The 13,532-nt window shown below is 33.1% G+C and overlaps 1 protein-coding gene across 6 annotated transcripts in view; it reads right to left on the reverse strand.

Moving 5' to 3' along the window:
- Positions 1–3,690: 3,690 nt before the first annotated feature.
- The window catches only part of LOC134685515 (alpha-1,3-mannosyl-glycoprotein 4-beta-N-acetylglucosaminyltransferase C-like), a 54,646-nt gene continuing 44,804 nt past the window's right edge, over positions 3,691–13,532 (reverse strand). For 4 of the 6 annotated variants that reach the window (XM_063545276.1, XM_063545274.1, XM_063545275.1 and 1 more), the window contains exons 3-7: positions 11,907–12,043; positions 8,917–8,945; positions 6,291–6,419; positions 5,676–5,769; positions 3,691–4,940 (exon numbers count right to left, since the gene is read on the reverse strand). In XM_063545276.1, the coding sequence (XP_063401346.1) occupies positions 3,793–4,940; positions 5,676–5,769; positions 6,291–6,419; positions 8,917–8,945; positions 11,907–12,036 (1,530 nt within the window). In that variant the 5' untranslated portion in view covers positions 12,037–12,043 and the 3' untranslated portion in view covers positions 3,691–3,792. Of the gene's footprint in view, positions 4,941–5,675; positions 5,770–6,290; positions 6,420–8,916; positions 8,946–11,906; positions 12,044–13,179; positions 13,193–13,532 lie in introns of all 6 variants that reach the window. The other 2 variants (XM_063545278.1, XM_063545277.1) reach the window with 1 other exon arrangement.

The following is a 13,532-nucleotide window of genomic DNA, read 5'->3' on the forward strand; positions in this document are numbered from 1 at the left end:
AAATGAAAAAGACAAACTGACAAACAATAGTACACATGACACAACATAGAAAACTAAAGAATGAGCAACACGAACCCCTTAAAAAATTAGGGGTGATCTCAGGTGCTCCGGAAGGGTAAGCAGATCCTGCTCCACATGTGGCACCAGTCGTGTTGCTTATGAAATAACAAATCCGATAAATAGTCTAATTCGGTAGGTCACATTCATGAAAGGGAAGGGGATTGTAGTTACGACGTAAGGGACATATCCGATATCATTTGTGAAACGGTATTTCCATAACGGTCAATCAACTCGTCATGGCGTCCGTAAAATTTACGAAGGAACGATTTCAACTTCACCATTTGGAACTCTTGGTTGAAAAGCTTCCTTGTGAGCAGCAACCCTTTATCACGAAAATCATGATAGGAAATGCAAGCACGGGAATATCGTATCAATGGGGAGATATATGCCCCGTATGCAGGTGCTGCTGGAATGTTACTAAATAGAAATGAAAAATTTGCAATTGGAAAGCTGAAAAGTAAGTAATTGGTGCGTTATTATAAAAATATACATGAAATCAGCCAATATGTCATGGAATCATACTACATCAAAACAAAATTTGAAGAATAGTTTGTTTTGTTTTCATTTTTACAAGTGATTGAGTCCTTTAGTTTTGTTAAAGTTTAACTATCTTTTCGTTTAAGCTACATTTGTTATGTCTAATTTAGTTTGCCTTAAAGCTTTTAACTGCGTGAAACCTTTAAGGAACACGACGGTTGCCACATGTGGAACCGGATCTGCTTACCCTTCTGGAGCACCTGGGATCACCCCTAGTTTTTGGTGGGGTTCGTGTTGTAGTTATTTTTTAGTTTTCTATGTTGTGTCATGTGTACTATTGTTTGTAAGTTTGTCTTTTTCATTTTTAGCCATAGCGTTGACAGTTTATTTTCGATTTATGAAATTGACTGTCCCTTTGGTATCTTTCGTTCCTCTTTTAAGATTGATCTATATAACTAAATGGTGTTTATGAGCCTTGTTTCCAGATTAAAATATTTACATCTGAAAAGAATGTTATGTTCTCAAACAGCTATATGTCACTCGTTATCCATTTATTTCATCCATTTGATTCCGGATGCTTTTTCCCGTATCGACAATGGTTTCATGAATTAATATGGACATAAAGCTGACATGTTGATGTTTGACTCGATAACTCATATTTGAATTATAACATGCAATAACGTATATTCAAATTTCAAAATCGTTCAAAATATACATATGTAATGTATGAAGTAGATAATATGTATCATCATTTCATGTATATTTTGGTCCATACATTTTTTGGCGAACCGAATAAGTGAACGAAAATTAAAGTTAACATGAATATGGATTCACATGAGGTCCAATTATTCACTTGTAAGTCAATAAATGATCAGCAATGATTTGAGCTTATTTTTGCCAAATTTAAACCACACTTAACGAAATGTTATTTTAAAATTCCACTTTCAATAATACTTGAAACAGATACACCGTGAAAAACGCCATATGCGGGTGTGGGCTGTGTTTGACACAATAGAAAAAAATTCGAAGTAAGTTCAAGTGTCAGTTTTTTTATATTTTTTTGGGGAATATTCGGTACAAAATTATTGTATTGCACGGAAGGAACTGAAACACAATTTATTTCCTGCAAGCAAAAGCAGTATGTTTTATGCTCTGTTTTTTGAAATACATAGTTTTCCGCGTTGGAGATTTTGAAGCCTCATATGCAAATTTTTGGATAAAAACTACTTTAGACGACTTCCCCCCGTACCATTTATATAGAATTGAATTCCTATCAGTGAATTTAACCAAATACCAGCTTTTTACTTAAGATTAACTGTTTTTTTAACTATTTTTTTTTATCAAAATTCAAAGTATTGCTCGGAGTGTCAGATTTTGCTTTTGATTTCATAAAAAGTAAAAGATGACACAAAATATTATGTTTTAAAGCTATAAAATTATTTCATTTCCTTTTTCGTCACTATCATGGTAAGAAAAAGTCACGGCTGTGGCTCAAGGCATAGAAACATAGAGGAAAATCATAGGGCAAAGCTCCATATAAGATTTGTCCGAAGCTACCAGTCAAACTCAATCAAAGCTCATCACCAGGTTTCTCTCAAAAGCATTCGTGCACACCACAAAAAACTCACTTATTAACAAATTTGATTGTTGTCTCCAATGAAACACTCACCGGCTTCTGTATTATCAAATGACAATACAGCTTCAAGGAGACCTGAAGAACATGACACTACTATTCTTATTCTATCCAAATGGTGAAAGAAAATAAATTTCTTTTAGACAATATTTCTCTCTTTTTTTCCTGGAGACGGTCAGATACTATCCAAAAGAATAACATCGGAAATGTGATATCGGGGAAACAGCAAAGTGTTTTTGGAAAACTAGCAAAAGACTTTTTCACGGTATTTTTTTTAGATTTTATGGGTGGACAAAAAATCTATTGGACACATTACAATTAAACTTGTGTAAGCGCTGAATGGCCGAGCCACAAGACGAAGGAATTAATTTTACAGTTCCCAAGCAAAATATACTATCAGACATCATCGCCATGGACCTTGATATCCTAAAGTCTGACCTCTGCTTTAGATATCTTGTACTCTAGTAATACTATTCTAGTAGTGTTTTTTTATTCTGAAATCTTCAAACCGAACAGAATCTTCATCTCCATTCTTGACATTTACCGTTGCAGTTATCTTTTTTTTCCGTCAGCACATAACATAAACTATTATTTTATTGGTTACGTAACATATTCAATACAGGATAAAGAATACCAGTTGACTTTGGGATATCAAGGCCCATGCAATGAAGCCTGATAGTATATTTTGGCTTGGAACTGCAAAATTAATTCCTGCGTTTTGGGGATCGGCCATTCCGCGCTCACACAAGTTTTTTGTAATGTGTCCAATACGTTTTGGTCCACCAATTAAATATGAACAAATTACCATGGAAAAGTCTTTAGTCAGTTTTCTACAACCTCATATGACCTTCAACAGTAAGCCAATACCGCACAGACAGCTATAATTAATCATGTTCTGTTACAGGCAACATAATTTTATCAGGATGCATTTCAGAACCAGTTGAATTATTTCTCGCTTTGCTTTTCGTTCACTTTTTACCTATGGGATGAGGTTTTCGCATTTTTAAAGGCCGTACGAAGTGACAAGTTTTGACACAAGAAATTAGTTGACGATATCATATTTTACCTCCATATCAAATTGTTTGAAATCCGATCACTTTGCAGTTTACGTAGATTAATTTTGTTTAGGATATCAAGTTTTGTTAAAAAATATAAACTAATCTATATGATTTTAAATAGCACAAGTGAAAAAAAGTTCCTTTTTACCAGTTTTGTTATAATTTTTACACTAAAAGCTGATCGTAAAAACACTGTTAACGTATTTGTTTGTGTTTTGATCATTACAGAAGTTCCTTTAGAAACTTTAAGTTAGATTACACAAGTATAAAAATGATTTTGCAATTGTTCCAGAATTGTTCTTTCATTGAGAAATGCTTTCACCTTTTAATAATGGTTGCAAATGGGACGAAACCCGGTTAGCATATCCTGTCAAGAAAGCACTACCCGTCATGTTATTCCACGCTAAAGTAAGCTTTAAGCATCGAATAAATGTTATATATATATATAAATCAAGCATAAAAACCAGCAGGGGCAATTTTAATTTTCATAAAACTGAAAAATTGATATCGTAAATGTCATAAGAAATTAAAACAATTGTTTATTTTTATTCATATTTACGTCGTCTATTCGTCTAGTTTCAATGCTAGTTCACTTATAATGGCCCATTCATTCTGCGATTTTGTGACCTCGATTTGAATACACGTTATGTTCCTCAACATAACTGGAATGTCCGGATTTTTGACCTTTGCACTATCAAACGATCCTTTTGTCAACTCTCCAAGCTTTATCCAATCAGAACAGTGCTGGGATGAAGATATCTGCACTTCTCCATTTTGAATATAATCTGCCTTTTTTGTTGGATAGGCTCCAACGATAACGAGAGCCTTTAAAGTTTGTTGCTCCTTCAGCACGACTGTATATGTTTGTCCTTTTTGAGGACTTACTGCCCAAAAGTATTTATCATTTATAAGATAAGCTTTATCAGCTGTATATGTCTCGTATACTACCATCGTCGTGTCCACCTCAGCTGGTGGATTTAAATTGTAAAATTTTTTGCGTCTTGTTATTTTTGATCCTTTGAAATAACGGTCTACTATGAGCTGCTTTTTATTCTTTAGAGATGAGATTATACCATGATGTTGAAACAAACTTGGACGATATCGTATTTCTTTTTCTTGCAGTTTTATTTTTGCAATTATGTTCATTAAAAAATCACAAGGTTGTACGGCATAAAACAATAGAAAGAAATCAGAAATTGTCAATAAGTTAGATGATTTAAAAAATATTCCGATAAATCCCATATTTGAAAATCTAATTAAAAACCAATTGTTCATAAAAATTCGTTTATATTTCCTAATGTCTTGAATATAATTTTTGGCTGCAACAACATCATCTTCTAAATGCATGTAAAAGTCTGAGATATTATGACAATATTTGAATAAAAAGGCATAGTGAATATTTTGTTTACTTCTCCACTTTAGACGTTCGACGCTATCGTTATACGTCGTTGGCATTACCTGGAAATCCGGATACTGTTGTGGCGGTAAAGTTATGACCTGAATATGACCAGATTGTATGTATTCATCATACGTTACTGAAACGTTTAATGCTCGTTCATTGTTCCATTCAGTATCATCATCGTTAAACATTATCACTATAGTAACCGTTTCCTTATCTTTTGGTGACGAATTCGCTAATAACGAGTCGATCGTTTTATCGATGTAGTTATATCTTTCTCTTTTTACTGATGGGATAGCAATCGTAAGGAAACCTACAAACGTTTTCAAATGATTAATGGTTCAGTGCAAAAAATAAATATAAAAGAAAGTTGGGTTAATCCATAGTAATATTAAATCAAAGTTGAGTTTAACAAATAACATTTACCAATGTGTTGAAACTGAATGCCCATTGATAGACTTCGGCTGTTGTCTGATCTATGGTCGGGTTGTTGTCTCTTTGACACATTCCTAATTGCCATTCTCAATTTTATCATAACATATTTTTTTATGTTCAAATAACTCACTTTGGGTATTCAATACAAGCATATGAAGATACTTTACATCATTGAAAATGATTAAATAGTAGTCAGAATTAAAAATACAAATAAATATTAAAAGAATTTTTCAAATAATGTAAAAATTGTAATATCTTCGAAAGTTGCTTGATTGGTTCATTTATCAGCTGAACTCTGGATTTGGAATTCGTTTATTAAACTGCAAGTTCCCGCAGGTTGGCATTTGTTAGCTTCTACTTTTGTTAAATGATGTTGTCAGTGCCGAAGTCATACCTTTGTTCTGTCTTTTTCTGGTGTTAAACAGAAGGTTGGGTCCTAATGAGCATTTTCAGTTTAAATCTCAAATTCATATGAAAGTTTATTTCTTTCAATGGGGTAGAAAAAACATATTTAGATAATTCATTTTGTGAAAACACAGTTCTTTGATATACATGTACAAAGAAACGAATCGTATACAGGACCATACGAGTCCAGAACTTCAGATGTACATACCTTTTTGTGGTCTGAAATGACCATACTGTAATGATGCACTTACACTGAAATTTAACGTGAACTCTGTGGATCCCGGAGTCAGCATAGTTGTTTTCTGTCAACATTTTAAATGATTGGAAGAATAAAGCAAATGTTTTGTACTATCTCTTAATACTATATAATGCATTAGATGGCAGTTGTTTTGTGTGAGTTGCATTGTCGTTTTTTTTTCTTCTCACTTCAGTGTATCTGTTGTTTCGTTGTTTTCCTCTTATAGTTGATGTGTTTACCTCAGTGTTAGTTTGGAACCCGGATTTGTTTTCTCTCAATCGATTTATGACTTTCGAACCGAGGTATACTACTGTTGCCTTTATTTGGAGATTAGTTTATTATACGATCAATCTTACTGACGCATTTATGCATTCTTGTAAGACATATTGCATTAGGAGCTATAAGGGATACTATTAATTCTATAAATCAATGATCGGTCATTTGTGTATAACTAGAAATTATTGAAGAAGAAAATGTGCATATGACTCTTTCAAAGTATAGTAAAGTTATACATTGAAGTGTAATTTGCAATTTTTAACAAATTATGGATATGTGACATTTATTTTAAAAACCTGTATACATTACCAATGTTTCCGAATGAGGCGATTTTGTAACCAATTGTAACAGTGCTTTGCTTGTTGTACTTTGACTGGTAACATTTACACTTGTTTTTATTCTTTTGGTACTGTTCTGAATAACTATAGCTGTGTAATTCTGTAAAACAAAAGACGTAGCTTCTTTATTTTTACACTTGACACATTTTGTATTAAATTTCAGAAGATCACAGATAAAGGCTGGTACCAGCCGGTGTAATACATGAAGTTTGACATTAGTTCATCTATATTTATACACTATTGTTTTAGATAAGGATGAAGGTTTGTACCTATTAAAACGTTTAAACCCGATGCAATTTTTTGCACCTGTCCTAAGTCAAAAACCTAATGATCGTCGTTTGTTGATGTGGTTCACAAGTGTGTTTCGTTTTTATATAGATTCGACCATTTGTTTTCTCGTTTGAATTGTTGTACAGCAGTCATTATTGTTGCCCTTTATGGCTTCCTGTTCGATGTGAGCTAAGGCTCAGTATTGAGACCGTACTTTGACCTATAATATTTACTTTTACAAAGTGAGACTTGGATGGAGATTTGTTTCATGCATTGGCACTTATACCACATTGGTACCAAGTGCGCTCATCTACTTGCAGATTTGTTTTTATATTCCTATGAAGCAGAATGTATCCAAGGGCTTGTACAGAAAGGAGGTAAGAAATTAGCCCAGTCTTTTAATTTCACCTTTCGGTATGTTGATAATGTACTGTCTCCTAATAATAATAGATTCAGTGATCACTTACATTTAATATATCCAAGTGAACTTGAACTTAAAAATACTACCGACACAGATAAATCTACTTCATATTTAGACCTTTTTCTCGAAATGACTACTGTTGGTAGGTTGAATACCAAAATTTATGACTTATGTGATGATTTTGATAATCATATAGTCAACTTTCCATTTCTTAGTAGCAACATCCCAGCGGCACCACCATATGTAGTACATGTGTCTCAATTGATACGTTACTCGTGAGCTAGCTCAAAGTACGTTGATTTTGTTGAACAAGGAAAACTGCTTTCTAAAAAGTTGCCAAGACAGGGCTATGAATCAATTAAATTAAGGTCATCACTCAAGAAATTTTACGGTCGCCATCATGAGTTGATTGGCCATAATCATGATTATGACAAAAGTGTGTCAGAAATCATATCTGATATTCTTCCTCAGTCAGAATAACTTTCCATCATTACCGAACTTAACAAAGAAATAACACGACGGACGCCGTATACGGTGCAGGAAATGCTACCCTTCCAGGGCACCTGATTTCACTCCTGGTTTTTAGTAGAGTTCGTGTTGTTTCTTATTTATTAATAATAACTGTTGATATAAAAAGTAAAAACACAAAAATACTGAACTTCGAGGAAATTTCAAAAAGGAAAATCAAAAGTCCAAACACATCAGACGAATGGACAACAACTGTCATATACTGACTTGGTACAGGCATTTTCTAATGTAGAAAATGGTGGATTGAACCTGGTTTTATAGCTAGTTAAACCTCTCACTTGTATGACAGTCGTATCAAATTCAATGTCCTTTGGTTTTGTGAGTCTTTGTTTACCCTTGGTTATGATTGTTATTGTCTTCCTATATCTATGAACGTCTGTAGTACGATTGTAAGTCACTGGTTGGTAACGATTCAATTTCTTTCGGTAGTTTATTCGTCATTTAAACCCTGATAGCATTGCAGAGTTTCAAACTGCTGTACACTACTGTTGCCTTTATATACACAGATCCATTTCGAACATGATTTTATATTATCATATGCTTTTTAATAATAAAGACAAAGTCAACTCAACTCGACAGTCTTAATGGTTATTTTTCGATGTCTTAAAACAGTACAGGTTTCAAAAAAAAGCTTTTCAAATTTACAGAAAAAGGTATAAGTTTCATTATAAGTTCCAACAATTAACACTAAATCCATTGGATGTTGGATGTGTACGGATTGATTGATTAGTCTTAAGATGCATGATTATTTTATTAGTTGTTAGTGGCTTTCAACTAGCTGTCAGATAACTGCGAGTACTCTCAGATCTGTTCATTATGTCTTTTTGTGTCGGGATGTATAAGTACCCGGCCACGTCCACTTGTATTTTTGTCCATCTGATGAGTTTAGCCTTTTTCAACTGATTTTTATAGTTCTTTCTTATGTTGTACTGTTATACCACTGTCCCAGGTTGGGGGAGGGTTGGGATCCCGCTAACATGTTTAACCCTGCCACATTATTTATGTATGTGCCTGTCCCAAGTCAGGAGCCTGTTATTCAGTGGTTTTCGTTTGTTTATGTGTTACATAATTGTTTTTCGTTCATTTTATTTACATACATTAGGCCGTTAGTTTTCTCGTTTGAATTGTTTATCATTGTCCTATCGGGGCCTTTTATAGGTGACTTTGCGGTATGGGTGACCTATAGTTGTTAATGTTTGTGTCATTTTGGTCTTTTGTGGATAGTTGTCTCGTTGGCAATCATACCACATCTTCTTTGTTATATGTATCAGAATTAACCACAAAAACAAGAATGTAGTAGCAAATATAAGTTTTTTCTACAGAATTATGGTGAAGACACAAGTAAAAAAGTTTTTAAATGCTGGAGTTTAATTCGTACCTTATTCAGCAAGACAGCTTTAGTTTCACCTGAAAAAGAACAATTTAAAACATATACATTTTAGTTAGTCACTGGGATTGGGTTTACGTCTACGATGGTGTGTGTATTTGACTCGATAATAAATACGACAGTTTTTTTCACATATAGTCTGTTATAATTATATAAAGTCAACGTTAACATGGTTTTTTTTAAGGTTTTAAAGAATAATAAGGTCCGAGTACACAGTTATTTCGTAGTGCATTTCTTTTCGACAATAAATGAAAATTAAAAAAATCCCACCTGCGCTTTCTCAATAATATTTTTACAGTGTGTTGTACTACTTTTGGGACAAATTATTTCAAAATTATAGAAAACTTCATCAGCTCTAACCCAAAATATGGACAATTGTATGTTGAGGGGGTCTTGAAATCTTTTGACAGCTTCCGAAGTGCTAATTTTTTACCTTTTTCAGCTGGACCTAATCACTACTTTACATTAATATTTATGACCCAAATTTTTTTACAGTGTCATTTCATCCCCCAACTTGCAATATGAGGCATAAAACATGGAGAAATAAATTTGGAAGGGGTATAACAAACATTGGCAAGTAACACACTGTCCACACTAAGGACTATGGACAACGAAAATCAAAGGACGATAACTGTGTACTCGGACCATAAGATTTAACTGAATATAGAAATTTCTAACATAATGGGGACATTATGTGGATGGCCTGATCTTAGGAAATGTTACTTCAAGATGTAGGTATGCATAATAAACCGTCATGTTGCATTTGGTGTTAAAATAAACGTGTTATGATATAAACCCCTTTCCACCCAAACAAAATTAATTAGAAAAATGACACATACATACAATCTTGTGCCTGAGTAAAAACAACAGTTTTGGTGAATTTATCAGTTTGCAGACCAAGAAACCTTATTTTATATAGAATTATTTCGACTTATACCTTTCAAAAATAAGTTCCTTCGTAAAAGGCTAAATATACATTTCAATAGTTATCAAAGGTACCAGGATTATAATTTGGTACGCCAGACGCGACTTTTGTCTACATAGGACTCATCAGTGACGCTCAAATCAAAATATGTATACAACCAAACAAGTACAAAGTTGGGGGATCCATAATTCCAAAAAGTTGTGCCAAATACGGCTAAGGTAATCTATACCCGGGATAAGAAATCCTTAGTTTTTTGAAAACTCAAAGTTTTGTAAACAGGAAATTTATACATTGTAAAAATTACGACATTATTGATATTCATGTCAACACACAAGTGTTGACTACTGGTCTGGTGATACCCTCTGGGACGAAACGTCCACCAGCAGTGGCATCAAAGGTACCAGGATTATAATTTAGTACTCCAGACGCGCGTTTCGTCTACATATGACTCGTCAGTGACGCTCAAATCAATACATTTATAAGGCCAAACAAGTACAAAGTTGAAACACACATTATTAAATCAAGACAATAGTGAAAATGGATCAACAAAATAAACATAATACAGTACATTTGGATATCTATGTTTCTTAGGCAGGAAATACTTGCATTTTTTTGTAGTTAGTGTTAGTGTCTTATGGATTATAAAATGTGACATGAACATTAATTATGTAGTTTGTATACAAGACTGACACACTGAGTCATATCTTAAAAGTGCGAGTTACCAACGTAAAAAAACAGAAGAAACTAGACCTGTCACTTGACCGGACACATTTTAACACTAACCCTGTACTGACCAGTCTTTGCTATGTTACACGCCGAGTGGTACATTTGTAAGAGGAGAAGCAGCAAGTTCTATTTTGAAAAGGAGTAGGTCCGGTAAGGACCGATTTTGGCCTCAAATTTCAGTTTCATCTGACGAAAGATTTTGACCACTTTTTAAACACTTAAGTGTCTATTTCATTTGATTCAATTATTTTTTGTGAGAGATTTTAACTCATTTAGTCAATTAAAACGATCCGATTCAAGCTAAAATATGAAAAATCTACCAAAAATGCGAGAAAATGTCACTTTTCAGATGTTTTTTTTGTCAAAAATGAAAGTGGACGCATCCGTGTTCATCCTCAATCTTTATATATGTTATGTATTATCATCAAATACAACTTCCATTTCAATATTTTGGATGAACACGAATGCGGCCACTTTCGTTTTACACGGAAACCGTCTAAAATTTAACTAAAATGCTGGAATTGTGAAGATTTCCGTAATTTAGCATGACTTAATGGTGCTAGTACTAAATATATGTGCAGTGTTTTGTCAAAAACAGCCAATATTTATGTAGCAGAACCATTCTACTATCCAAAAAATAACTAAAAGTTTACATTTTAACAATTTTGTAAAACTGCTATATTTTGGGGCCAAAAAGGGCTCTTACCGGACCTACTCCTTTATCATTTGACCCGATCGGCGTTTGAGCCAACGACATCATGCAATCAAAACGAGCTCGTAACTACGGAGAAGGTGTGTTGTAATTCGACATCAACGACACAGTTATTAATGTTACGTACTGTAAATAAAATTAAGAAAAAAAAAACCAGATAATCGACTGTTAGACAGGATGACAAGAATAATCAGTTAAAGGGGAATAACCAGAATAATTAGCAATAAAAGTGGAATAATCAACAGTAATACAAATATACTCAACAGTTGGAGTGGAATAACCAAAAAGTAAAATGGAAAATACATGGTAAAAAATTAAAGAGGAATAACCAAATGGTAAAGAGGAAAACACATAATTACAAGTTAAAGAGGAATGACCAAAATAATTAGCAATACAAGTGGAATAATCAACAGTAATGCAGGTACAACAAAACGTATAGTCAACATTTGAAGTGAAATAATCAAAAGTTAAAGAGGAAAACACAGAATTACCAGTTAAAGAGGAATAAAAGTTAACGAGTAATAACCAGAACAATCAACATAAAGCATACGTACTGTTCGGACACTTATATTTTCAAAACATATCATCTAAAAGTAAATTACTGACATATAAACTAACCTGCAAAGTTTAAAGACGTATGTTGGTATCCATCCATAACACTGTTTAGTTTTATAAAACCTAATACACTACATGTACTCAAAAACAGGATCAACGTTTCTTTTCTCCTACCACGAGGCAATATTCGCATTTTGTGTCTGCAATAAATTAAAAAGTGCATTTATAGTACATGAAGCGAAGATAAAAATAATGTTGTATTTTAATTACAAGTCATTCTACAATGTATCAAATTTCTATTACCACGTGGTCACGTAGTAAGAAGCAGTTGAATGAATACCTATATTATCGCTTGCGTTTTTCAAATGCATAGTTTTTTTTTTAAAACACATATAGAACCCATGGGAATAATAATAAAAAAAAAGAACACCAAGATTTCGTAGTTTTGAACCCAACAAACGCATTAAGCCGGGAAATTAGAAAAACAAACGGAAATGATGTCCTTCTGCCATTTTCTGCTCTTTGTTCGGGTTGTCGTCTTTTTGAAACATTCACCGTTTCAGGGCGCAATCTATACAAGAGTTCCTCTTAATTTTGTGAACATCTTATACATTACAGTGATATTATATCAGAGACCAATCATTATGTACGTTCTTTAGGATATGAATTCCAAGCTATAGAAACAGACCTTAAGCATTTGGTTTAACAGTTTTTGACTTTTAGTTAAATAGAACCAATATAATATTCATATCCGATAATTATGAGCATTTATAAGTGATATTAAGTTGCATAGATAAAACAATTTGAAAACTCAACAATAAGCGAGTGTGTGAATCATTTCAAATCCATTTAAGTTGTGAATAAATTAAACCTAAAGTGGAATAGCACATAATAACAAAAAACTTATTACGATAGCCATAAGATGACCACTGACGAGGTCTTGACTTTGTACAGACACGTGCACTGGATATAAGGCGGGTTAAATACTTCGAATGCATGATATTTATAAAGCGTTATTTTGTTTTTTGTAAATATACATTTTGACATGTTTTTAAATCTTATCTATAATTATCATTATATTATTTGACTTCGTTAAAGAAACTATTTGATCATTATTTCCAAGATTATACATTTTATTTTCACAAAAATATCAACAGCCACGCGAGATTGACTTTAAACACGAGAGCTGTAGATTAAGGTTAATTCCAGTAAAAAATAAGTTTAATTTTAAAATTTAACATTTTCTTAATTCTTTTTTATCAATCTTCAACGTTCAGCTAAAATAATTGTAAGAGGAGGGGGAATTACACGATTTAAAAAATAAATAAAATCCTACCTGAGAAGTCACGCTGAAAAAGATGCTTTAATAGTTACTACCCTGATTATATATCGTAATTATTAAGATTTAAATTCCATCCTGTTTCCTCTTCAATTATCGACAATGTCACTTATCATTAGTACGTATCAATTGGAATCTGTGGGGAATTATTTCTTCGGTATCCATTTAGTTATTAAATTTTTTCTGTGTGACAAATATTTACCGGGTGTATCATGTGACTGCGGGAAATGTGTTGGCACACAATAAACAATACGAACATCTTTTATCTTGTACCGACTTTGACTCTGGGTGACTGGGGTATAGAAATATGGTCACTTGGTCTTCTCCCGACCGGCAGTAAAACGCTTGCC

The sequence above is a fragment of the Mytilus trossulus genome, chromosome 9 (assembly GCF_036588685.1).
Source record: "Mytilus trossulus isolate FHL-02 chromosome 9, PNRI_Mtr1.1.1.hap1, whole genome shotgun sequence".
Classification (NCBI taxonomy): domain Eukaryota; kingdom Metazoa; phylum Mollusca; class Bivalvia; order Mytilida; family Mytilidae; genus Mytilus; species Mytilus trossulus.